The sequence below is a fragment of the Phallusia mammillata genome, chromosome 7 (genome assembly GCF_965637545.1).
Source record: "Phallusia mammillata chromosome 7, kaPhaMamm4.hap1.1, whole genome shotgun sequence".
NCBI classification, from domain to species: domain Eukaryota; kingdom Metazoa; phylum Chordata; class Ascidiacea; order Phlebobranchia; family Ascidiidae; genus Phallusia; species Phallusia mammillata.
Genome location: NC_137258.1, coordinates 7,187,526 through 7,214,320, shown reverse-complemented (window position 1 = coordinate 7,214,320; position 26,795 = coordinate 7,187,526). Strand labels below are relative to the sequence as shown.

The following is a 26,795-nucleotide window of genomic DNA, read 5'->3' as shown; positions in this document are numbered from 1 at the left end:
TTATATCAGGACGTAGCCTACTTTGCAACCTGTGGCACCGCGGGCTAAATGACCGACCGAAATAGGATAAGGGCAGTGATGGGGAGACTCGAGTCAGTGACTCGACTCGAGTCACCTTTTTAAAAGACTCGACTTGACTCGAGTCTCAGTTGTGAAGAGACTCTACTCGTTATTTCACCAACAAAACGGAAATAATGGATAACCTGTTCAGTTGACTTCAACCAAACAACAGCAGCAATTCACTGTGCGATGCGAAGTTATTTCTGCTTAATTTTAACGTAACGAAGTCGCTGCTACATTTTGCTAAACTTTCTTACGCTGGCATTAAGCGTTGTACTAATTGCTTGGGTTTTAAGGTAATCGAATGCAGTTCATGCCAAGGCCAAGTATTCGCTTTTAAGTGCTTATATTACTGAACAAACGCTCTAGTCTAGCGCATGCGGTAAAATATGAATTTTTGGTTTTCAAAAACTCCTTTGAACAGGATGACGTTCTTTTTCACACTGTTTAATGAGTGTCAATTAATGTGTTTCATTAAAGTTGACCCTACTCTAAGAAAGGGACGTTGATGGGATTTGTTCATTGTAAAGAAGCGGTGTCCGTTTTAAGTTAAAAAGGCGCGATGAACCATTCAAATGCTGGGATTAACTATCTAAACCTTTTTGCAAAAACTTTTTGTGACTTGCCTTGACTCGAACTGCTAATGACTTGACTCGACTTGAGACTCGAACCGCTAATGACTCGACTCGACTTGAGACTCGAACCCCTTGTGACTTGACTTGACTTGGGACTCGGACCCCTACTGACTTGACTTGACTTGAGACTCGACTGATAGGACTCGTTACCCAACCCTGGATAAGGGGCTCGCTAAACTATTTCTATACAATGCTAGTAAGCAACTCTATTTCAGTCTTTGTTTCTGAGCAGTTAAATGCATCCGGTGCTGTATTTCTGCGACCTAGCAATACGACAAGAATCACTTGTGCATTTTACTGGTAGCTGCTCACAATAGAATCATATTTGGCATACCTAATTATATCGCAAACTTTTGTTATGTAGTTGCGGGTCGAGGTGCAATTTTGTTAATTGTATTTAGCTTATCAGTATTGTATGTTGCACACCTCTGCTCAAAGAGTATAGAAAAGTTTTTACCACGGTTTGTCGTGCTTTGATTAACACGGTAGAGCTACTAACACAGGAACTTGGCTGGCGCCTGGTTGAAAATTGTTCGATAGGTGGAGCAACGGAGCATAGGCGTTTATGGTGCTGACTCGGCAATTTGGGTTTATGGTAAGAATGGTTGCGGAGTAAGCACCATAAACGCCTATGCTCCGTTGCGCCACCTACTAAACCAGGCGCCAGCCAAATTCCAGTGTTAGTAGTTCTACCGATTAACACAGCCAATAGAGCAATAGAGATACAAAAATACATCAATGGTCCCTGTCGGTACTTTCCCACGAGGCCAGTAACTTTGTTCAGTTTGGTCTCGGCCTCGAACTAAAAACTAGTTTGCCGGGCTCAAGTTAAACTGGTTTAAGACGGGAAAGCGGGTGTTAGCAACAATAAAGATACCACCTGGACTCACCATCGTCGTGTGGAAAAAGATGTAATGAAATCTGTCTAACTTACGTTAAAGTAACCGAAACGGACTGCTAATTGTTCCAACTCTAAATTAGATGACAAAATGGCAATGAATTTTTCGTATGGTGATTTATCTGATATCTTCTGTTCATGTGTTAGTTCGGATGGTTATGAAGTATCGAACCTAATATCAAACGAGGAGCACAAACGTCGAAAGGTATTTTTTGGAAACTAGCGTATAAGTGATGCAGTAAATCGTTTCTTAAATCACAAGGAATTGACTTCTGTTTATTTTTAGAGAAAAAATATACTGTGTATTGTAATTTAGGTAAGTTAACTTTGAAACAGAATCACATTTGCTGTGACCATTGTGTTGCTTTGGAGAGACCTGCACCACTTTGATATTTGAGCCATTGAGCGCATAACATTATCTATTTTTTGGGCATAACTTTGTTGTAGGGATTTCAAGCAGAAAGATTCGCCAGAGTTCCAGTATATGTTGCAATCAAATTTCCTCTTCCAATTCAACTCCAAAAGATTGTGATAAAGCCGTGGGTAGGACAACAATGTGCTAAACTGATCAAAGTGCTTTCATCACAAAAAACTTTGTGGGTACTTGTGAGTTTGCATTCCGAAATCAACAGTTGTATTGTAAATTTCTTTTTTAACTTTCAGGAAAAGCAACAATGTGTTGGAATGCTTAAACGAAATATCTTTCCACACTGCCAAAGCCACTGTAACGAAGCAGTCTGTGATATCCTTTGTCAACCCTAACTATAGAGACAGTTATCATTTATCCAGTTCATCATGTGAACAGGAGGAAAATGAAATAATAATAACTTTGGAAGGCAGATTCACCAACATAACTGCTATAAAGGTTGGGATTTTGCAGATGTTGAGGGGAAGTGTGCCATCCATGCAAGCTTTGGAGATATGGGGGTGTCCATCTTTTAAATGTAACAAAAAACTAAGTTTCGAAGTTGTCCAAAAGTGGAAAAACTTGCTCAAAATGAAGAAAGCATTTTCAGTACCAAATTCAATCTCTTGCAAATCCCAAAGTGAAGAGTTACCTGAACATTCTGTAATGTATGCAAAGAATGTTTTAAATACAAATGATGAAACCAACATGGATAATGGTTCAATCCCAAAACAATTTCTTGACCCTCTTGTGTGTGTGATGATGAAAAACCCTGTGTTACTGCCAAGCGGTCACACTATTGACCAAAGAACACTGGACAAGCACATTCAAGCCCAAGCAGAATGGGGTCGGCCTCCATCTGACCCCTTCACCGGCATAACTTTCACAGAAAACCAAAAGCCTGTACCAAATGTCCAACTTAAATTAAGACTTGATCAACATGCATTGGATACACTGTCTTCTGGCAAAATGCCTTCTAATGGAGGTGTAATACTGACAAATTCTTCAAAGCCCAGTACACAGATTAAGCGACCATCAGATTGTGAGAGACATTCAAATGCTAAAATCAGAAAGCTAGATTCTGGAGAATCAAGCAGGTCCACCCACAAATCTGTGTATGGTAGCCTTGAAACAACACTGTTGGCAGCTCACCAAAGAAATGCACAGTTTCGGGCAATTCAACTCGACAACAACAATGAGAAGCCTAACAACATTTATTGTGCCAAATGCAATGCGTTTTTGTCATCAACAGTTGCACAGTACATATTGCCGTGTGAGCACAAACTGTGCCGGACATGTTGCCTAAAAATATCCACAGATTCAAAACCAGGCACAAAACACTGCCCCAACTGCCAAGCAAGCTTTGTGAGCAATGATGTTTATCGAACGTTTCTATAACATTTTCTTTTTTCATATATTTTCGCTACGTGAAAACAGATGAAACATGATTTTTTAAAAGCGCATGCACCAGCAAAAAGCAAACAAGATTTCACATAGTTTATTGCACACAGTTACATGGTATCTTTCATCATGAGCTTTGCTTTCGTTCTTTAGAAAAACTGAGTGCTTGGTGGTCAGGAACTCTGGTCACAGTAAAGAACCGTTTGTCATTTTTAACACCCTTTCTGGAGTGTTGGTAATGCTTTTTCAATTGATCCATAGCTTCATCTTCCAACTAAAACATGGAAGCATTAGGTGCTTAATTTAAATACAGTTGCAAATTGAAATGATGATTGAAATCTAACCTGAATCAAAACAAGTGGCTTTTTGCTAGTTTTTTCAGCTCTCTCATGACATAGTTGTTCACTTTCCACAATATCGATAAAGGAAGGTGAATGTTCCACGTAACTTGAACTCATTGTTTGTCCACTTTGTGCTGGATTTTCATATGGTGGTGAAATTCGTGCTTCCAGCTGAATTTGTTGCCATGGGCTATAATAAAATTGTCAACAGTTAAAAAATGTTCGATACAGTTAATAAATGAGTAAAGCACAGAAATAGTTCATTTTTTCAAAAAAATTTAAAACGGTGTTTCCACGTACCCTGATGGAGAGAACTTTATATCTGGTGACTTGATAGGGGATGGTGGTAAAAAAGTCTTTGTTGCATCTGGGACATCCCATATGGCTGTAGTTTGCTTTGGTGATCTACATTCACAAAATAAGGTATTTGAACAATCTTTAAATGTGGCATGAGTCGACAAAAACAAAAAATGATAAGATTTCGTAGAAATTCAGGTAACCCTTAAAAATCACCTCATAGGAATTCCCCATGCATTTGTGACTGGTTTTACAGGTGGAGAAACAGGTTCAGTGACATGTGCTGTGTTCTCCTGCTCTCTTAAGCGGCGCCTTTCCTTTTGTGACAACTTTTTTGTCTTTCCATGCACAGGATGGCCTGAGCTACCTTTGTTCATGTTTGATGATCCATTTTGTTTGATATTTGCAAGTGATGGAAAGTCATTGGTTGAATAGGATTGATTCGGGTCTTTGTTCAAAATTTTAGCATTACTGTTTGGCAACCAACTTGACACAGATTCAACCTTTTTTGCTTTGGCAGAAGAATTAGGTTCAGTTGTGTTCAGTGTTGTTTTTACTTCAGTTTTTAATGCTTTCGGCCTTTCAAGAGTGGCTTGTTTATTACTCTCCACTACTACAGCACTTCCATCATCTTGCGTTGGTTCATCAGAGGTTGCCAACATTTTTTCTAAAATTTCATCCTCTGCATATTTTGGTTCCTTGTATAACAAGTCTGAAAGAAGGACTCCAAATTTTTTGTTTCTTTTACCCTTCGATGGTCCACTGCTCAGACTGGGCTTTCTACGACTCGGTGAGGTGTTATGCTGTACCTTTATCTTTCTCTCATCAGAAGAATCATGTACATCCCCATCTGTAGGATACCGAGGGATGTGGTCAATCCTGGGAACATCACTCGTTGAAGCTATAACCCTTGTGTACACATCTGGGATATTCGACCTTCAAAAAAGTCAACAATTTTTTGCAGGACCACCAAAGCTAATTAATTCCACTGAAAGATTTTAATATGGAATACAAAAAGCCAAGCAATATAGGAAAACTTTAGCAGAACACTCAAACATGAAAACAAATCGTTTTACAAAGTGATCCTAATCACAAAGTAGGTAAACTTGGGGCAAATTTAAATTCTTCAAGGTTGTAACTATGTGTTTGCAATTGGTAGACAAGTCAAATCCCACCTGTATATGTTTTCAAGTTCATCAAACACCTCTGGGTCAGCAGAATGGAAAGATGGTGTGCATAAAAGTGCTGGCAAGTTTTGACAAGCGAATTGCAGGCATGAATTGTATAATTGTTTGCTGTTAAACGCTTCAGCAACTTCACTAACGGAAACTACATTTTTCAAAGTCAAAAGTGGAACAATCTGTGTGCAAAACAATGTTATTTTTACTTTTTGTGTGTGGGAGTTGTCAAAAAATTGGTAACTAAATGGGATGGGCCGAGCCAAGGCGAGCCTGAACCTGAGTACTCTGTACTGAACATTGCTGTTTTTGATGCTCAGTGCTCGGCTGAGCAGTTGCACAAACTGACCCAAGCATTAAATTGCATATTCATGCCCTGCTAAGATGTGAAACTAGTGTTCAAAAGGGTATCAAGAACAAAAATGACTGTTTTTTAAATGTGTTAGATGGAGGAAAATACTTTTGTAGCCTGTACAGCTTAATACACCGATGGTGATACTCGGCCGAGTATTCACATGAGATGGTGGTACTCGGCCGAGTATTCACATGAGATGCTCGGTGCTCGACCAAACAGAACATTTTTAGATTTGGTCTATCCCTAGGAACTTACTTGCACTTCAGCAACTTGTTTCAGTCTGTCCATTAACAGCAAGTCCGCAGAAGCCAGTATTTCACAAAGACTTTCAATTGATGTGGCCCCATGAAGTGAAGTGGGTGAATCAGTGTAAGCAAAGTCAAGCACAAAGCGAAAAACATCAGATGGCACCGGAACCTGTATAAATTGCAAATGTCGCACAACTCACTTCTACTTGTGACACAATACAAAAGAACTGACATTTTAATGTAATGCATTTTTGCATAAAGTTATATAGCAATGTTGTCAATACATATTTTACCTTCAAGTGAGCACATTCACCAATTTTCATGTTTGAGGATTCCATCCATGGAGAAAGGAGCATGCCTTGAAAGAATGGTGCTCTAGCACACAAAACACACCTGTGTGCTTGAAATGTTTGACCATCATCACATTCGATGACACAGTCAAACAAATTAGGATGCAACATTCTGTTCAATGTAAATGAAGGCAAACTGGCAGTTTTGACAATTTTCCCATCATGTACAACAAGTTTGTCAACAGTTTCTTTGATACCAAAGATACCAAGCTTGACAGCAACATTTCTAAGCAGGGTAATGCTGTTTACTTTCGAATTTTCTTCCTTTTTACCAAATTTGGTTGAGGTGATATCACCATCAAAGCATTTCTCATTTGTTCCGCAGTAAACTTTGCACAATCCAAGCTCAACCAACTCCTCATTGAACTGCTGATTGCTTTGTAGCATTTCACATGTGCCAGTATATATTAACTGCAACAGGTTCTTTGCAATTTTAGGGTACACATTCTCAATGACAATTTCACCACAATCTTCACCAGAGGTGACTTCTGATAATAGGAGTTTGTAAAAAAGTGATGAGCGAGATGCAAGAATGTAAGAATGAGCAGGATATGTAACATCTGGTTTATCTTTTCTTTTTACTCTGATGATTATGTCATGAAGGATGTCACGATCATTTGCATCTTTAAGCAAAGCACCAAGATGTTCTGATAGTTCACTTGCAGTCACAAATGGAACCTAGACAAAACCAAAAAAGTTCAACATAAATGGGTTACATAATGGTTACTGCTGAATCTTAACATATAGTGCAGGGGCGGGCAACATACGGACGGGATTTTGAGCGGCCCGCAGACAGTTTCTGGTCTTACATGATAACGTGGCCCGCGGCCACAGTCTGCCGAATCCCCCACTACTTGCTTACTACGTCAAATTATAGTTGTAACAAACAGTAACGCTCCCCAATAACAGAAAAACTTTCCCGCCGTTGTTACCATTGCACCATACGTCCATTGTTACGACATAACTGCCAACCTTGTGCGTGGCCTGCTTTCACGGTTTCCTTTGTTTCCACACATGTAGTGTGGTTAGTGTTTCAGCAGTATCCAAGTCTGTGGTATATGCATTAAATTTGCTGTGGTGAATAATTTTATGTTATATCAGTTAGATTGTTTGGACTGTATTGTAATTGCGACGTTCTTGATTGTATTTAGTTTAGGTGGTCAAAAATCCGTTTTAAATCACTGGATAAATACGCGATTAGTGTATCGTTTCACGAATCCGGCCCGCCAAGTACTTCATTTTCCCATATCAGGCCCGCCGACTGGAGAAGTTGCCCGCCCCTGATATAGTGGCTTACATTGGTAACAAAATTCCGTGGGTCTGATTGAAGAATGGCAGTGTTTCTTCCTTTGGGTCCCAACACTGCAGAATGAGTGCGGAAGGCACAAGGAACTTGCTCCAAGTTAAATGTTTGTGATGAATCTGCTTCCAATAGTTCCAAGCTGTTTGCAAATTCCTAAAAATGTAAACAAAAAAATTCATGCATGTTGTATTTAAACTGCACAAATTAATGCTTAAAGCAGAGACAGTAAAAGTTAACCTGTTTGTGGAGTGACTGGTTTTTCTTTGACTTTCCAGGATGCCAAGCAGAATACTGTCCGATGTAAGCTGTTCCATCAACAGAGACAAACAACACATTGCTGCCCCGACTACTCATAACAATATCACTTATCCAATGCACCTGCAAAATGAGTCTAACTTAAGAAGAATTCATCTAATTTAATACAGGTGGTTCCAAATGAAAATTTAAATGGTCTTAGTATTTCTTGCGAAAATACTACATTTTTTGACAGCACTAACAGAATTAGGATTTATGCTATTGCAAATTTGGGCTACTGCTCTGATCATTACCTGTTTTATACCAAACTGACATCTGTCAATGCTTGCATGTGAAGATGACCATGATATTAAATCACCTGACTTTTTTAAAATCAGTACACGACATTCTCTGTCATCTCTTTGTTGATGATCGTCTTTTACAAGTTTGTTACCAGAGAATGTCAATTTTACCTGATTGGATAACAACACAAAATTGACATTAAATAGCCTTTATATGTATTCACAAAATAAATACATCCAAATATAGCACCATTATCTACCTGACCCACAACAGTCTTATCCAGCAAACCACCTCCGACTTGCAGTTTTTCAATATCCATGTGCTTTGACACAATTTTGCGAACAACAAACTCATGCAAGACATACACTGATCCCTGCAAAAAATATTTGTATGTTCCCAATCAGGAATGGTGTTCTTGGGTGAAAATAGTTACCTGGGAAGTTGCAACAACAGTGGCAGCATCACTTGAATGCACAGACAATATCTTGCTGTCTTCTTTGTACACACCAGATACTTGGCGGGGTGTAATAATAAAGGTATCGCCTTTTGCATGACCTAGGAAAAAACATTAGTTATTCTTTACATTTTCCCCTGCTTAAAGAAAACAAAGAAAAATGTTTGACAACAGAAAAGTTTACTTAAAGCTTGAAAAAGAATTACCTAATTGTCCTGCATTGGTTCCAAATGTGTAAAGAGATGTTGGTGTCCACACCACAGTGTGATAACAGCCTACACTACAGCCAATAATGTGATTGTCGCGGAGAGTGGTAACTTTAGTGGGGATCAAAACCTTAGGTGGAGGTGGATTGAGCCCCAACACTCGACAATGGTTCATTCCACAAACAAACACCTAAATTATAGTTTTGATTTAAAGCTGTTTTGCATCTTAAAGAAACTTACAGTTACAAACCTGGCCATCTTCAGCCACAAACACAGAGTGATCAACAGATGCAGATATGTTGATAACTTTTATATTTGTAAGGCCTTCAGTTTTTTGAGGATGTATAAAAGTGTCTTCTTGTCCAGTGCCAAGTCTTCCACCTCTCCCGTTGCCACAGGTATAAACAACACCCTCATGTGTGAGAAATAATGAGTGGAACTTGCATAGCACAACCTGGTAAAAACAGAAATATGACAGTATAATACTAAATAGATATGCCCACTCAAAGCAGTGAAGCACCATCAGAACTTGGTTTAAAGACCACTTTAAAATATCTCGGATTGGGTATTTGTACCGTGTATTTGATGTACTGAAACTTTGGTTTGTCAAATTTTGTCGGCGGAATAAATCCTAATGATTCAATGGAAATTGAATCTTTTACAAACACAACTTTAAAGTGAAAAATGTTTTTTTTTTTATTTAAATGCACACCAAAGAACCTGACTGCATAATAACTAAGATTGTATTAACTAGTGTTGAATAAAAAAACTGGTACTTAGGAACACTATACACGGACTTGAAAAGTAATTTAATCACAAACATTACTGCCAAGGTAGTGGTGTATATAGCATACATCGTTCAGACGTCAGTGATGATGCCAACAGAGATTGTGAAACTTCTGAACGATGTATTCTATGTACACCACTACCTTGGCAGTAATGTTTGTGATTAAAAAACTGATAAATATTTGGTTTTGGTCCAAACCTAATTTAGCTGATTCAATGCATCTCGTGTTTGTATTATGGCACTAATAAAAGTCAGGGCTTTAGTGAATGCACAAATAGACAATTCTTGGGGGTTTGTACTGTAAGAGCAATTGATATTTTTTACCTGTGCAATTGATATTTTCTTTCTGGCAAAACATTCAACAACTTCCGGTAATTTTCTGCTCTTTTGACTTTCATGAGCAAGAGTCATATTTTCATTTACACCCCATGTGTATAAGTCAGTGGAATCTGATTTACGAAGGTCATTCCAACTGCAAAAAATAAAGCATACAACACTAATTAGCAAAAACAACCAATTTACGCCAACAGCAGTTGCAACAGCCCAGAGGTTCCCAACCAGGGGGAAATTTGTGTCACAATATAAAACACTTTCTGGTTGTCTTTGCTATGTGTTATTGCTGCATTTGCCATATATGAGCTGAGAAAAAGAAAGTTATTGTATTATCGTATAATGTAGGCGGGGAATTAGATTTGAATATCGACTAAAAGGGTGCACAGGACGAAAAAGGTTGGGAACCACTGCAGCAGCCATTATTCAGCACAGCTATATATAAACAGACAATAATTCAATATTATAAACAGTTCACAAGTGAAATTTGACACTTACTTCTTGATGCTAATATTGCTATTCCTATTTACATTAGGCTTATTCACCCAAGGTGCCACATCATTGGTCATAAATGTCAGAATATTACATCCATCTTTGTCTTTGATCCACATTGAAGCACCATTCTTGAAAAAACAAAAAAGTAACATATTAAAAACGTAAAATAGATGTATTTATAAACAAGAATTATTACTGCAGTAATTATTTAATCAAAAAAACGAGACTGGCATTGTAAATGGCAAACAATACTTTAAGATTTAGGTTTAAAAGAAAAGTAAGTCATAAATTGGATGCATAAATAACTTGGTACTTTGAAGATAATCCATCCAGAAACAAAGATTACAGTTTTACAAATAGGATACTTGTCATTTAAACTTGATTATGATATCTCAGTGGTAGTACCTGCAATAGAGCAACCACACACCCAACCCTTCCAAAGTACACAGCTCGGTGCAGAGCAGTCCATCCAGATTCAACATCCTTACAATTCACATTGAAAGTGGAAGGTGACTCCTTAGCTTGCTCCAACAACCAATGTAATATGTCTGCCTTCCCACAGGAGGCAGTTACATGAAGCGGTGTACGTCCATTGCTGTCTTGGCGGTAAAGAGCATTGATACAATGACTGCGCACATACTCTACAAACATCACAAAAACATTAGGCTGTGTTACTTTTTGGCAGAAAACCATACATTAGAATGCCAAGCCCTGGTATACCATTCACTTAACTTCAAAAAACACTGTTGCTGTTAGCATTTAAACAGCAATTAGGCTCTTCACATTTTTATTCTATAAAAAATCTTTGTGCTTTCAGAGTTATTTCAGATTTTGTGTTACTTTTACTTGTTAAATACAGTTAACCCTAATATGCAACAGCCCTTCAACAGAATGGGTTTTATCATAATTCAACAAAAAATAACTCCACTTAATCTACACAAAGATAAATGTATTGGAAACTTTATGGCCATCTGATTCCTCACTCCTGTCATTTTTGTGATAAAATGGCTACCATTTTTAACAAATTGCAACGTGACATACATAACTAGTTGTACCTAAATTTGTGCAAAGTCAAACAAAACCTAATGCACTACATGTGGACTCGAACCTTTCACTTGATGCAATGTTCCTCTTAAAATGACAGAGTTCAAGTTATCAACGCATCCCACGAACGTGCATTTGGGAAGGCATCTCTCCTCAAAATTCGACATCGTCAATCAGTCCATCATTTTCTCCCCTCAATTAGGTAAAACTGACTCAAATACACATTGCTTACTTTTACTTTTTAAATCCTGCTGGCTTCAAGAAAACAAAACACACACCACCGGCGTAGGCATTCAACCATGACGAGGTGACGTTGCTAAAATACTTTCAAGTGGATGTGAGTAAAATATGCTGAGTCACATGGTTCGTGATGTAATTTATATTCAGAAATGTGAATACACAGCTGCGAGTAATAAAGTAATAAAACGAAGATTGCACTTGAAAGAAAATCAAACAAACAATTGAAAAACAATGGATGTAACACAACATTTCAGCTCAACACGAGAATCAAAGAACCATGGCAAGTCATTATTAAACTGCATTAAAATCATCACTTGCAAAATCAGCGGTGGCGAGCGGTGTTAATTTAGTTGGCAGGGGGAGGATCAGTGGTGGTGCCATCTGTTGCTGATTGCGCTTCTGCTTCGTCTGGTTTCTTATCTGAAAAACGACGTATCTTTCCGTTAGTTGGCTGCAAGGGTATATGTTGCCTTGTGAAGAAAGTTGAAAACGTTACAGTACAAACGTATATAGAGGTTAAAGTAATACAGGGCATACGTGAAACTAAGAAGTTTTGGTCTCTAGAAAATAGTTCCATCACTGACGTCTATTAAGCAATCTACAAAATGCATCATACCTCCTTTCTCTTCAGCTTCTTCCTTTGCTGTAAGGTCGGCGCGGAAAAAAATCCGAGCGCTGCTCAGTGAATAGTAGAGAAGATCGAATTCCTGAAATCAGAAAAATAAAACAAAATTTACACCTTTTGATAAATGTGGCACCAAAACATGCCTGCGCATGGGGCACAAACTAGCAACATAACTAAAAAATCCGTAAGTTTTAAAAGAGTGTTCAACAATAGCATTTAGAAAGGGGTTTCGGCATTTTTCAGCTAATTTTGTGGTTTCAAGTTTTACAGTTGTACAGCCACACGCAATTATCACAGCTTATTTTTTATATATTACTACAAGTAAAAATTACCCCTTGGCCCATGCCCGACAGTTTAGGACCCACTGGGCAAGGAAAACTAAGAATACTAAGAATTTGTCAAATAAACAACGAATTATATCGGTGTACATTTAAATCAGAATCGAAAACTAAGTCAGTTGCTTACTCGCTGGTATATTCCAATTCGCTTCAGGGCAAGTGCTTTGGTCTGTAGGAGTTTCTCGTCCTCTGCACCCTTCCCTTGTTTCTGTGCAGGTTGTTGTTGAGATTTCACATCTGCCTCGTACTTTCTACGAACACTCTGGAACCAGTGAAGGGAGTCAAACTCCGAGTACTGGTCGACCAACTTCAGTATATAAGCGAGCCCTGGGTCCAAAAATCTCAATTAGTTTGTTTCTCGTCGTGAAAATTGTGCTGTGTTATACAACAAAACCAATGTTAACATTACTAGTTGGTTGCAAAAGAAAAATTGAATTCAGCAGGAAGCTTTTTAACTAGTAACCATCTGTTCGTTATTTTACTATGCCTTCTCATTTCGTTACCAAAAACCATAAAATACATACGATTACCACTGGTGGTTTATGAGATATTTTTAGAAGTTTACCGATTGCGAAACCGTCGTCAGTAAAAGCGGCGCCCACTTTATTTTTCTTGTTCATCTTTTCCTTGCAGCTGATCACGTGTTCCACAAAGTTAATAGTCTGTAAAAGGTCACAATCGGTCAATTCGTTCATGATCTGCCTATACAGCATTTATACAGTTGTAAATGCACTTACCAAAGCTGGGATTATAACGTAGAAATTGCGCAGATGCATGTTTTTCGAGCTACGGAATTCTGGAGCAAAAACTGAAACCAACATACGGAGATAATCTGATCCCTCGGCTGAGTTTTTGGCAAGTGACCCAATCACAGCATCGATGTGTGTAAAGGCCGAGTTCACCTGTGTTAAAAGTATGTAACGTATCAGTTAGAGCAGTGTTTTGACCTTTTTAAGGTATAAATAAACTTTCAAACATGTGGCGCCTTTAACAAACCAAATGTTTATCCGCCCCCCACTGTGCAAGCCAAGAACACAAAAGTTGTTGATTAAAAACAAATGAGCAAGTTATTGTGACCGGTAAAACTGCTGTTTTGAGAAATATAAAAAAGCCGCAAAACGTTGTCATGCACGTTCTCATATCAACACCAAATGAATGTTTCCACTTTAAATTGCGAATACTTAATAAAAAAAAAGAAAAAAGAAAGAATCGGTGCTAAAATGAAACACCATAGTGTTGCGTTGTAAATACTTGACTTTAGCAAAACTCTTTGATAAAAATCAAAACAAAAGCCTTGCGTTATTTGAAAAAATACAAACTTACCTCTGGGCTGATATTGTCAGCGTTGGCCAACTCTTCGAAGTTAACTATATCTTCCACGTCAGGGACAAAGCGTATCGCGTTGCTACAGCAATGTAGACCTCCAGATCTCACCATTCGAATGTATCCCATTGCGTTACCTGTGGAATCACAAAGTCTTAACCAGGTATAGCAAAGATTAGGGTTGGCCCGATACCAATATTTTGAACCGATACCGATACCCGATATTTTACCCCAAAAGTACTGCGATCCGATACCGATACCCGATACTTTGCAAACAAGCAAAATCATTTTCAAACTGATGTATTTGTAATGTGTTTTCCCATCACAGTTAATTTAACAACACACTGAGTCTATAATAAATCACTTAAGGCCGTAAAATGCCCAGGTCTGGTAAAGACTCTTTGGCAAATCAGCTGGCGAGCTGACGATGCCCTAACGACGGTGGTGCACTGGAGGCATAACTAACGATCGGTGCACTTGTTGTTACGCATCTGATCACGTGATTACGTTTATGCTACGCGCTTTGCAACGTCTTACCGGCGTCTATTGTTTGTAACGTCTTACGGCGTTAATGTTTTACGACTTTGACAACAAAAAACATTTAACGATCATGGCTTTAGGCAGAGAATGGGATTGTCTGTTAATATCCCCAAAACAGTGAAGGAATCCCAAAACATATGACGTTTGGGTCATTTCTTAACGCCAACTTTTGTATTGCAAAATCGCAGGTAGTTTAATTAGGATTTAAAAGTTCACCTAATGGCGTAGAAAATAATTTGTCACTGATAACACTAGGAATGTCTAAATACACTTGGCCATACAAATTAAACACCTGCCGTTTCGAAACTTATGCTTACAAACGTCTACAATGAACTTTGTGCGTTTTGACGCTCGCTCGCAATTAACGCGGGCCTAAAAAACGTGTTGCGGCATTAAGTCGCTGTAGCGATTTAGATCATCTTATTTCATTAAATCCAAAACGAACGCGTTTTTTAGTTGTAGTCCCATAAATATTTTATCACAGCCGATGGTTGTTGTTTTTTGCCTCCTTTCATTTTCAATTTTACACATGATAAAGTCTCAAAAAAAGTATCGGTACTTGTACCGATACCGCTAAAGTATCGGACGAGTACCGATACTGCTCGAAGCATCGGGTATCGGCGCCGATACAGTACTATCGGGCCATCCCTAGCAAAGATCCATCTATCTTAATGTCGATTGGGTCATTATAAAGTTTTAGCAGGTCTGCTGCACTTGCGAAGCAATTTATACACAACACAAATACAGGTCCCACTTTTTGGCACACCGAAAAAAAGATTAGTTGATTTGTCACATATTTAACAATTTAAATTGATTTTACATTATTTTTTTTAACTTGTTCCAAATCACAACAAGTGTTAGAAAATCAATAAATTGAGTTACACTTGCCAATGTGAGAGATGAGCAGACGAAACTGGTCAAGGTAACTGCTCCCGTCCGCTGATAAACCAAGTTTGCGGATTCCCCGGTTAAACTTGTCCGCTCGGTCGTATGGATAAAGCTGGTTGAGAGATTCTCTGTTTTCGCGAAAGTCCCGGATGTCCTACAAGCAACATTTGCTTATCAAACCAAAATGTATCAACTACAATCGCGCGAAAAATTGATTTAATAAAGTCACGCTTCGAAAACTGAAAAAAATTAAATGCATACATTACACACTGTTTTGACCTGTAAGTTCTCACCAGTGTAGCTAAAGGAAAAACATTGGCCGTGTAACACGTAGTTAACCTGCGGCACTTTAGTTTGTTGGAAGTAACATACTAAAAATATGCCTCACCAAACCTGATTGATGCTTAAACGGCCAATGTATTGTCACAATCTGTACAGAATGACTTTCAGGTTAAACAGTGTGCACTGTATGCAGCTTACTTTTTACGCAATGGCTGCACGCTTTTGTAATTCTGTAAATTTTTTGATTAAGATTTTTCCGAATGGTGAGGTTCGGGCGGTTTGATTTTGGTTATTGCAAGAGAAATATTGTCGTTTCCAACAAACCTTGACAAGACGAGACTTAATATGTTCGTCAAATAGAAACTGTGAAAAGATGTAAAATTTCTTCTTCAGGAACTGGAATGTGAAGTTGACCTGAAAAAAAAAACATAAATAAATACCGTTTGTATTGTACCTTACCAATTAGATAGTTGTAACTAGTGTAACTGTCGTGTTGGCTTCTATATACTGTATGTAAACTTACAGTGGTATTCATAATTCCTGTCCCATGGGTTCTTATTGAGTTAGCGATGTGGCGTATGTTGATGGTGTTGAGATGCTTGTTGTTGCTTGAACGTTCAACAAATATCTGCAATAGAAAACATGTGTCAAAACGAAACGAAATGTTATCTATGTATGTATGGTATTGCACCTGGTTGTTGAGATTGTAGAGATACTTGGATACGAATACGTGGATGTTTCGCATAATCTCCAGAACATCCAAACCTTGTTCGAGTTGTTGATTGGGTAAATGTACCTGTAATTATCTTAAGTTTCAGTTTGTAATTTTGTTAAAACCTCAGCATATTTTTTGTGCAAAAGTTTCAGTAATTTATTTTCGCAACGTTAAACATGCGTAATGCATTTTTCTGAATGGATTATCAACATCAGCTTTGCATAGTTTTGTCACATAACGTTTTGAACGCTATTTTACCTCCTGCATCTCAAGTTGGTATTTTTGCGCTGCAAGGTTCCTCATTTCGCCATAGGTCTTCCAGTCGTGCAGGGCAACAGTGGTCAGGTTGTAGAAAGTCTGGTCCAAGTAGTGAGTCACATAGGCTGCATGTAAGGAGAAAAGTCAAAATCGCACTTATCGGCGCACGCACCACAAACGGAAAATTTCAGCGTGCGGAGCCTTACAAATCCAACCTAGAATACTAACTAACGTGCGCACTTCGAAGACCTGCTTTCCAAGTCGCTGAGCAATTTCGATTCGGCAACTTGGGGGAAAGTCCCCGGAAATTGGGTAGAGAGTACCCAGGGGGTAATCCCCTGTACCCGGCTGTGATGTCACTCGGGGGTGACCCCGGACAAGGCGAAGAGGCGATTTAGCTTAGCCTGTGACAATCGGCTGGGTGTGTTCGAAGCACAGTAATGCAGGTGACACCCTTGTGGTGTTAACTCAATGGGGCTCATTCTCGCAAGTGCGTACTTTTGGCATTTTTTGCCACAAAAACGTTTAAACATTTTTTGGTCATAAATTCACCTTTGATATCCAGAAAGGAGCCTTGAAACTTCAGTGGTTCGATAGCAAGCAGTTGACGTAGAGACTTCACGCCCACACGAAACGGGTTCCGGTCATCCAGTTTTAGATGCGTGTGAACTGACAAACGCAGATCGTTTTCGATTTCTAAAAATGCAAAGGAATTGAACGAAAAAATTAAACCAGCAGGACTTAATTTTGTTGTGCGTGAATACTTGTGTAATTTGTCACTTAATTACCTTTGCATATCACGTCAAGTAAGTTTTGCCTGACGTAGCCGTTCATTTCATCCCGGTAAGTCTGTACAAGTTGTTGTGGAGATGCGAGATGCTTACAACGCAAAAGTCGAGATGTTATGTCTTCGAGGACATCAAACATATACTGTTAAAAAACACAATCATATTAAATTTGAAATGACATATTGATAAATGCAGGTCTGAAAATATAACATGATTGGTGTCAATGTTTCTGTTAAAAACGTTGTACAACACGAATGTCACTTATTTATTTTCGTTAAATTTCAGAACAATGCGTTACAAATTTCCTCCAAATGGCAAGTACAATAAACCACAGTTAAACCGACATCGGTTAATCCGGATCTTCGCATAATCTAGTCAAATTTTGGGTCCAAACGGGTCCGGATTAATCAAGGTTTACTTTATTCTCAATATATATATTCAACGATACAATACACCACTACAACAAGATAACATTTTCACGTACCGATAACCTGGCAGCCTCACTCGGGTCAGAACACAGGCCGTCCAAGTATGTGGTGAAAAGCGAACGATGCCAGTAGAACGATGATTGGTCGGATGCTCGCTTGGAGTAAGCCCATACCCCACATGCACCGATTATCTGAAGTCTTTCTAGCTTCATTAAAATTCCCATGTATTCGTCATCCCTGATGATTTTCTACAAGAAAACAAGTGTCTTCTAAAAACCAATCCCAGATATAAATATACTTAAAAGGTATTTTTTGTTTGTGAAATTAAACTAAAACGTGAGCTGTCCTAAGCCTTATCCAAAAAAATATAACTGGTTTGTTAAATAATAATAAAAAAAAAACACAAAGAAAATATGCAATTCTTTATGAGAAAAATATTTGGCTTGCTTGTTATTTAAATATCGGATAATTTTACTTTCTTGAGGGATCGTTATGGAGCACTTACTGACTGGTTGGCAACAGATAATGCCAGTTTGGCCACTGCTATGCGCTGTAGTGTTGGACTACCCTTGGCACAAGATTCTGCAAGAACAAGACCAGATAGAATGTCCAACCTCCGATCGCTGTATTTCTTTTCAGCCACTGCTCTTTTCTTTAAAAGTTTTTATCATTCAGTTTATAATCTTAAGTATAACATTAACTAATATGTTGAACTTCAGGGTTATTTCTAACTTTGCCAAAGATCTCAATGCACTTGAATCAACCATTTTTATAATTTTGGTAGGCATGAATCATACAATATTACTGACAGACCGTTCAGGGCATACAAAACTTAACCATTTAAAGTATTACAAGTCACAATTTCAGTTCACAACATAGGCAAATGTAATAAAATGCCATGTTTTGCCATAGTTTTGTTCAGTATTGTACAACTACCTAATAATAATTATCAGGCAACAACATTACTCAAAAACATTTTGTTGTTATGAACCCATGGCCAAAGAGTTGTATTTGTAACAAAACTTTACCTTGGCTGCCTGCAAAACCAGGAGTATCTGGTACTGCAAGAACTGCACAATGTGTTGTCCACTCTCAGCTGCTAGCATTGAACCTCTATGAAATCCATCAGTTACAGCCTTTGACAGCGCCATCATGCGACAAAGTGCAAGTACCTCGTTTTTGGTCATGGGTTTATTACTTTGAGCATGCAAATTGGTCATAGTTTCCACCGTGTGTCGCATTCCATATGTTAGCCAAATACCCTGCAAAAATGAGTTACATAATGGTATTCTGAATGATTGTAGTTTTGTTAAGTTACACTTACTTCCATAAAGGTTTTCAATTTGGTTTCAAGGTCCCCCAGAGATTTGTTTTGTGGAGGGCCAGATAGCATTCTTGCAGACCAGTTACTAACTGCCACATGCTGTTGTTGGCATTCCCTACAAAATACCAAAGCAGCAATCTTACACAACAGTTTTGAAATTACACAAACAACATTATGGCTCCACATTAAAATTTGTTAAATTGTTGTGTTTCTAACCTTGAAATATTTTGCACTTTGTTGTTTAGCCAATTTGAGCGATTTTGAGCAGCTTGATCCAGCATACGCTGATCTACTGCACGACTTTTTGCAGGCATATTCTGTCCGAGAAACTCATCTGGAAACCAGGTGACATGGCCAACCAAGCAAACACATGGCAACTAAAAACATAATTTTTTGTTGTGTGTGCGTTGTTAGACTTTTCAATGCATATGTCATGACTCACCTTTTTGGAAATGTCCCAAACTTGTCGAAATACCTTTTTGTCAAAGGAGTGAAAAAGTCTGTGTTGCAGAACCAGTAGAGAACACAAACCAACATACTTCAGTCTGTGATTGGTTTCAGACTGATCACCTACATAGGTAAGTAAAAACGATTACTGAAAATACCTAGAAAGAGACATCTTAAAAAAGACAAACAAAAACATATCACCAACCAATTCTTGGATCCAATTGTGAAAACAGCACCTTCAGGTTATAAGTAAACTCCTCAGCAAAGTATGAATTCTTTGACACAGGGATACCAGAATCATCAAAGTTCTGATTTAAACAGGTCTACAAGCAAAAAGGCAATTGTTAAGAAATGAGATGATTTTTGTAGCTACAAAGTAATCATTACGGACCTGTAAAAGTTTGCACTTGATAATGCTATTCTCAAAGCGAGTCACCAACTTGTCCAATGGTTTAAGTTTTCCTGCATCTACATCAAAGTTGCTTGGGTTGTGACCAACTTGTTTTAACATTCTTTGGAATAAAAAAAATGTAAGTGAACTATATGTTGTGTGTAGTGGCCTTTCCTTTACTTACAGCTTGTACTGGGACCAATGAGCTTGTAAAAATGCATTAGACGATACAGCGCTGTCAATGGTTATTAAACAACGAAGAAGCTTTCCAATGTGTTCATACACAACAGTGAAATGGACATGAGTTGCATCAATCACTTTTGGCATGGTTCTGTAATCAAAAAGCTATTGGTACAAAACTCTGTTTATATTTATACTTTGTACATAAACAAACCAGTCATTTTTAGCCTGATTAACTTGAGAAGAAAAATCGAAATTTTACATCTTATTAAAGATAACAAAATGGGTAAATGTCCCCTAAACAATCTTAAAAAGAGAAAGAAAAACTAAAAATGGGTTTATTATGTGCCCTGTGAAAACACCTTGCCTTCGTTGGGATATTGTTAATCAATAGAATGTACTCAGGACTTATTCTTACTTGTTGTGCAATGCTGCCAGTTGTTGAACAGTGTTTTTAAGCACTTCACGGCATCTTTGCAAAAAGCAAGTAAGCCTTTGGAAAAGTGGAAGCATTCTTCCAATTTGAACCTGACTATCTCCTCCAACTTGTTCTTCTTCATCCTCATTTACTGAAATAATCACAAAAAGTTGTACACCAAGGAATCATTTTTCCTTTTACTACATTACAGATTCTGCTTGTATTAAAAACTGTTATTCATCCTCATGTACTAAAAATTTACTAAAAAATCATCCTCATTCACTAAAACAATCACAAAAAAGTGCACAACAAGAAATAGTTTTGAATTTTACTACTTTACAGATTTTTATTGCATTGGAAACTGTTATTGGCAAAAAATGATTTTCTACAAGAAAAATGGGGATATAAGTTAATTCTTTTAGGAGTATGTACACTGAGGTTTTACTGACAGACTCATAGACCTAAAAAGAACTCATTTAATATAATCACTAACCTCCTTCCCCATAGAACATCAGTGGATCATAAAAATCCTTCCAAGCTTCCTCAGCAAGAGTATTTACTTCCATGCACAATGAGGACAAAGTTATGAGAACTTTGTTGAGAATTTGATTGTCAGTCCTAATGAGATTAGGTAATGAGATTCTTTCCTCAGGGCTAGTCTGAAACATAGAATATACTATAAACCAAACAAGGAACCTTTGGCAAAATGCAAATGACAATTTCTGGATTAATTCATGTACCAATTCTAGTCCCACAGTCAAAGTGCCACAGCCTTGGCAAAAGGGAGCCTTACATTTTACTCTTATTGTGTCTGCATTACAAAGCACTCATATTACACGAACTCTGACCTGTATTCTTTGATCAAGATTGTTTTGTCCTCATAACATGCAAGACTATTTAATGCAAAACTACATTTTGGCAATTAGTTGAGATGTCATTAGGTGCCTATTTTTGCTGTTCTTTCAACTGAAGTGTTGGTGGTTTTTCTGCTACTTGTTAAGAGTTTAAAAAGTCTGGTTTCTAGTTGCAGTTGATAATTCCTGTTTTTGAGTGGTAACATTTTTTATGCATTCTTATGACTAGTTGCCACAGGGACCCAGTGCTTTACAGCCACATTCTTGCAGATTTATATGTTAAACTTTACAAACATACCTTAAGTATGACTGGACAAAGAGATTTTTCCCAAACAACATGTTGTTTTCCTCCAACAGCTTCTTCCAAATTCGACAAGTTGTGGGCATATCCATCCATAAAACTTGTGTATTTTTTAAGTTGTGCCTCACCAACGATTTCTAAATAATTTGAAAGCAACGAAAATGTGAGCTCCATAATTTTATCCTTCCCAAACACCCTCACAATTTTACAGCACATAAGAACGACTTCAATGCAATTTACTTACTTGCTGAGGCTTCATCGACTTTGTCATAAGCATTTTCTTGCGATACGCTACCCATTTTTGCTTGTACAAATGCTATAGCTCGAATTGTTATTTACAAATCACATCAAGCAAGAAATTTTCATGGACAACACTAGCGATTAAATAACGTAGTACTTAGTAGCACACATTATATTTAAAAGTCGTCTTTACAGTTACAAGGAAATATTTTTTACGTGGGATTTTTGATATCACATTTTATTTGTTACAATTGCTGCCAACAAAAATCATTTTCAGTTCCTGATCAGATTTTAAAGTAAAAGTATAACGATCTGCGTAACAATGCATCATCAATTTCGTGTTTAAGGCCTTTACCAGCTCGTGCAATTTGAACTAACCCTTTAGTCACAACCGGTAAACCAAGCCTGTTCTGGGCTCTGTAAAGTTATTACTGTTCTAGCAATGCCTTCGTCTGTATTAATGTACGTGGCAAGAAATATAACAACATACAACTATACAACTTTTATGCATTTAGCTGGTAATTATGCAATTTTTAGTAACCACTAAAAGTCAAGTAGGATTTCAATAGAATCCTGTTTTTATTTTTATTATTGTAATTAGAAACGTTGATATTAGGGACGCAAGCAATGTTTCAAATCTTTGGAAGTGCTGAATCTTGGGAAATCGCTAAATTTTCAGTGGCAGCTCTGGTTGATCAATGCAGACTTTGGTTTCGAAGTCCTGTAACCTGAAACCGCTGTGCGTTGAAAAGCACCGTCCACCTACGTTGGTACACGAGTCTCTTCAGCGCCTGTCAAGGTTGCATAAAATTTTTAAAACACAAGCAAACAGGAGGAAGAAACAAACCAAACGATGGCCGAGGCAACAGTGGACGTAGTGAAGCAAAATGGCAATGAAAGCGACTTGCTACAATCCAGTTACTTTTGTAAGGTTGATCGACGAAAGGTGAACATTTATTGTAGTAGAGTTTAAAGTTCACAGTTAACCTTAGCATTTGTTGCTTTTGCAGAAAGTGGATGTCGTGCTTGAACTTTCCACCACCACAAATACCAGCACCAGCTCGAAAAGTGACACTGTCTCTTTTCGATATGTTCTTGTTATGATGTCAGCAGTAGTATGGGCTTTCCTATTTCAGGCACAAACACTTGTTTACTTGACAGAATTAAGGTAAAGTATATGCTATTTCCATTTCATCAATGATAGATGCTCGATCACCCTAAACACATCCACACAAACTGTTTTACTTACAGATTTTCGCTGAAACGTTTGTTGAACAAATGAACTACAGGTCAAGGCTTTCCATAGTGTCCTTCGCTGAGAAAGCAACAACATGTATGGAAATGACAAAAATGGATAAAAAAGGACGAGTAATGAAACATTTATGTACTTTAAATATCCCAATTGTGTAGTTTAACGAAGTAGAGATGTATCAAATCGGGTTAACACTCCGAAGTTTTGCCGAAAACATTCGGCCGAATCAACTGAATCTTTATTGACGGCACAAGTCGCACGCTACGCTTTTGGCATGTAAACATGATTAATGTGATAGATTGCCTTGGCCGTCGTTGCCAGCCTTTGAATGAATTACTAACTTTTCTTCTCATGAGGCCGAAACGATAACATTCCAGTTATTGTGTAGTTCAAAGGGATGTTTGGTTCCTTATTAGGCACAAAAGACACGTTTTATGATTTAAATTTGGAGTTGGAAAGGTTTGGTTTCGGCCGAATTTTTACAAATCATTTGACAAAATTATATATTTTTCTACAATATTTCTATTATACTACCTTTTGTAAACTTTTTTTAGAATAAATTATAGTGTTGAATGACTGTTCAGGTTAATGTTTCTTCAGATTGCAGCAAAGTATATCATAGAAAACCTCAGAGCGGACGGGGAAACCAATATTAGCGATGGACTCTTCGAGGGCTTGCAAACAACAAGGTGAAGACAAATATAACAATAACAATGGACATGTGTTACTAAAGGCAACTTTTTTCCAATACATTTGACATTAAGTGTTAACTTTCCGGCAAACAACTTTTAACTCTATTGTTTTATGCAAACAGTGACGGGAAGAAACATACTCGCGACTGTATTATCCTCTTTACCGATGGCGAGGCAAACAACGGTATTGTTGAGGCCGGTCAACTTGTTGCCAAATACAATGAACTAATGGACACTCTTGGAAAACAGAGCCGAGTGCCCATATCAGCTTTCACTATCGGCGGTTACCGACCTTACTTGCTTCGAGAAGTATGCAATGAAAATTGTTAGTATTACCAGAGACAAAACTCGTATTTACCTTCGATCGCTTGGTGGTTCAGGCAGTTTTGTAAGCTTCTAAATGGTGTTCAATAAGCTTTTATGTCGTAAGTCAGGAGTAATCAAAGTACGGCCCGTGTTTGTTGTACAACAGTGTTAGTTGTAAGCAAATATTTCGAACCGGGGGCATACTTTAAAACAACTGTAGCAAAGTGCTGTTGACAAGGCTACATGTGTTACAGTTGACGCAGATTTCAACGCGACTCGGCTGTGAAGCCTTTTATTGGCTGAACGAGGATTGTGATTTTGAAGCCGATCTATTTGCGCCGATGTTTCTCAGGTAGATCGAATTTCCAAGTTTCGCTTCCCCTTTTTTTAAAAAAGTCCCGATATCGATGGTTGCTGTTTTTGTTTGTAGGGAATCCACGACTATCACTGATATATCTGTCACCTTGACATGCTTGGAAGATGTCACCTTCTCTTTATCTGATGTATCCACCCAGTATCTCCAGGTCATTGTTTGCACCTAACATACAGTGAACACTATTTCGCTCTCTATGCAAAGCCACTGTCATAACTTTTATTTTGTTGGAACAATGGTGACAAACACTGAACAAACCTTTCCATTTTTACTATATTTACTAAATTATTAACCGTACATATTGTGAACTTAGCTTTTTCAAACCGTAACTTCAAAGAATACTCACAGAACGCCAGGCCCATTGAAGGCGCCATACCAAATCAGCCTAAAATACTGTTGTTTTTATTTTTAACAGAGTGACCTTCAAGACAATTCATCAACATTGGAGCTAACGTACTTCATACACAGTATTCCAACGTCCATGAAGAAACACATTTTTATCAGTTTAATTTTGCCTTCGGACAGTAATGTAAGTGCAGCAACAAGTTCTTATACTGGGCTAAGTGTAAAACAAAACGAAACAACATCGTTTATGCAACATTTAGTGTGACAAATGCCAGTGGACTTTTAAGCACCAATGTGAGACAATTTGTATGATTTTTGATACAGCTCGATGCAAAGAATATTCTAAGGGTGGACAAAACTTTTCTCGATTGCAAAGCAAACCAGCAAATATCTACAGATCTTTTGGAGTTGAGACTGAAAAGTATGAATGACATCACATCAAGCAACACTAAAGGTTCACATTTTTTTATATTTCTTTACCTTCTTAGCAATATGTGAGGTTAACAGTTAAATTGAATTTTTCTGGACAAGAATCAAGTGATCAAGCTGTCGAAATCCTGCAAAATACATCTGCGTACTGCGTTAAAGATAACAATGCAGACGATTCGTGGCAAGCCACACTAAGAGCGTACACCAAGGTTTTGCAGGAGGACTGTCGTATGCTTGCAGTTATCAACTTTCAACAAGCGTGTACAATGCTTAGGTACAGAACCATCTTACACTGCTCAACCAAACAAATATTCACAAACGAAAAAATGTTTTTATCATACAGCGAGGAAACGCCTGATATGGACGCTGTGAGTAAATGCTTTCAAGATACAAGTGACGAAATCGCCAAAATTAAAGACCAGTTGAAGGTGGCTTTGGGAAGTGATAACAACTTCTACCAGAACTTTTGCACAGAAGCAGACAACATAATAGAGGTTGTGGAATTTGGTGGAGAAATGCTGTCGTAAGTCAAACCGTCTAAATTTTTTAACAAATTTTCTATGATTTTCAAAACGCAATTTAATACTTTTGCTATCTTGTTCCGACAAACTCAAATTATTAATTTTGTTATTGAAAGGACTGATATTAACTGGGGACGCCTGGCTTCAATGGAGTCTTCCTTGGCCTCAGAGATGCCGGCTGCAACAGGAGTTTTTGATCCTGACAAGCCTCCACCTTTTATGACACAACATGTTTACGATAAGTTGAACAAATACAGGAAGGTGAACGATTTGTATAAACGCTGTTGCGGCCAGTCATAATATCAACTTTATGAAGCTCTTCTGGCAATGTGCAAAAATACAATTGCCAGAAGAGCTCTGTTGGTATACGATTTTTGTCAAGCATCGCTTTTTGCAAAGAATAATTTTGTTTTCGTCCAATGTTTATTTACTTTTTCTCTTATGCAGTTCGTGGACATAAAGAAGATAAGTCGACAATCACTGAAGAGTGTTAAGTCAGTTGCGATATTTATTTGTTAATTAAAATAACTAAAGAAACATTCTTATTTCAGAGCACACAGCTCAAGATATGGCAGAAAGGATCAGTTTCTGCAATTTTGAGTCAAAAAGCGTTATGGTAAAAGCAGTTTGTAGAGTTATGCATGGATGACTTACATTTAAAACTTGGTTTATCTAGCCCAGTGGTTCGCAAGCAGGGCCCATGGCCCCCCAGGGGGGGCCACGAGCTGTGTTCTGGGGGGCCACAGGAGTATATTCACCAGAAACACCCACAAAAATACATTTTCTTTTTTTAATGCGCATAACTAAGTGTGTGTTGGAAATAACTTTATTCCCAATTTAATCGACTATTTCACACACTATTTGCCTATATTGAGTTTTGTCACGATTACGGATTCTTTATTAGTCTATTCGACCTGTTTAAAGCCGAAATTAGTACCGAATTCCAACACGGGTCGCCATTTCATTTTTTAA

The 26,795-nt window shown here is 37.9% G+C and overlaps 4 protein-coding genes across 4 annotated transcripts; 2 read left to right on the top strand and 2 right to left on the bottom strand.

Moving 5' to 3' along the window:
• The first annotated feature begins 1,313 nt into the window (after window positions 1-1,313).
• LOC145237354 (RING finger protein 37-like) lies at window positions 1,314-3,505 on the top strand. The gene is made up of 4 exons (XM_080100170.1): window positions 1,314-1,606; window positions 1,677-1,798; window positions 2,041-2,189; window positions 2,257-3,505. The coding sequence occupies exons 2-4, from the start codon at window positions 1,685-1,687 to the stop codon at window positions 3,395-3,397; spliced, it is 1,404 nt and encodes a 467-aa protein (XP_079956296.1). The 5' UTR covers window positions 1,314-1,606; window positions 1,677-1,684; the 3' UTR covers window positions 3,398-3,505.
• On the bottom strand, window positions 3,196-11,629 carry LOC145237352 (inhibitor of Bruton tyrosine kinase-like). Its single transcript, XM_080100168.1, has 18 exons — window positions 11,390-11,629; window positions 10,687-10,922; window positions 10,285-10,409; window positions 9,781-9,928; window positions 8,920-9,123; window positions 8,670-8,859; window positions 8,443-8,564; window positions 8,269-8,382; window positions 8,021-8,179; window positions 7,710-7,850; window positions 7,467-7,625; window positions 6,113-6,847; window positions 5,827-5,988; window positions 5,214-5,398; window positions 4,255-4,974; window positions 4,042-4,146; window positions 3,745-3,931; window positions 3,196-3,674 (listed from the first exon to the last, which is right to left on the bottom strand). The coding sequence occupies exons 1-18, from the start codon at window positions 11,490-11,492 to the stop codon at window positions 3,528-3,530; spliced, it is 3,942 nt and encodes a 1,313-aa protein (XP_079956294.1). The 5' UTR covers window positions 11,493-11,629; the 3' UTR covers window positions 3,196-3,527.
• A 59-nt stretch (window positions 11,630-11,688) lies between these two features.
• On the bottom strand, window positions 11,689-22,052 carry LOC145237353 (WASH complex subunit 4-like). Its single transcript, XM_080100169.1, has 26 exons — window positions 21,910-22,052; window positions 21,663-21,802; window positions 21,004-21,169; window positions 20,511-20,661; window positions 20,097-20,243; window positions 19,913-20,033; window positions 19,727-19,844; window positions 19,517-19,644; window positions 19,291-19,451; window positions 19,075-19,189; window positions 18,779-19,012; window positions 18,256-18,402; window positions 17,807-17,998; window positions 17,323-17,464; window positions 17,087-17,230; window positions 16,535-16,659; window positions 16,253-16,357; window positions 16,085-16,189; window positions 15,886-15,975; window positions 15,280-15,433; window positions 13,852-13,988; window positions 13,266-13,430; window positions 13,094-13,190; window positions 12,656-12,855; window positions 12,182-12,272; window positions 11,689-11,985 (listed from the first exon to the last, which is right to left on the bottom strand). Exons 1-26 carry the CDS (start codon window positions 21,962-21,964, stop codon window positions 11,912-11,914), a joined length of 3,504 nt encoding a protein of 1,167 aa, XP_079956295.1. The 5' UTR covers window positions 21,965-22,052; the 3' UTR covers window positions 11,689-11,911.
• A 706-nt stretch (window positions 22,053-22,758) lies between these two features.
• LOC145237824 (uncharacterized) lies at window positions 22,759-26,771 on the top strand. The gene is made up of 14 exons (XM_080100814.1): window positions 22,759-22,851; window positions 22,916-23,020; window positions 23,157-23,273; window positions 23,758-23,846; window positions 23,972-24,158; window positions 24,419-24,507; window positions 24,586-24,679; window positions 24,944-25,063; window positions 25,198-25,327; window positions 25,405-25,576; window positions 25,646-25,825; window positions 25,940-26,084; window positions 26,271-26,317; window positions 26,375-26,771. The coding sequence occupies exons 1-14, from the start codon at window positions 22,759-22,761 to the stop codon at window positions 26,421-26,423; spliced, it is 1,617 nt and encodes a 538-aa protein (XP_079956940.1). The 3' UTR covers window positions 26,424-26,771.
• Window positions 26,772-26,795: the final 24 nt, after the last annotated feature.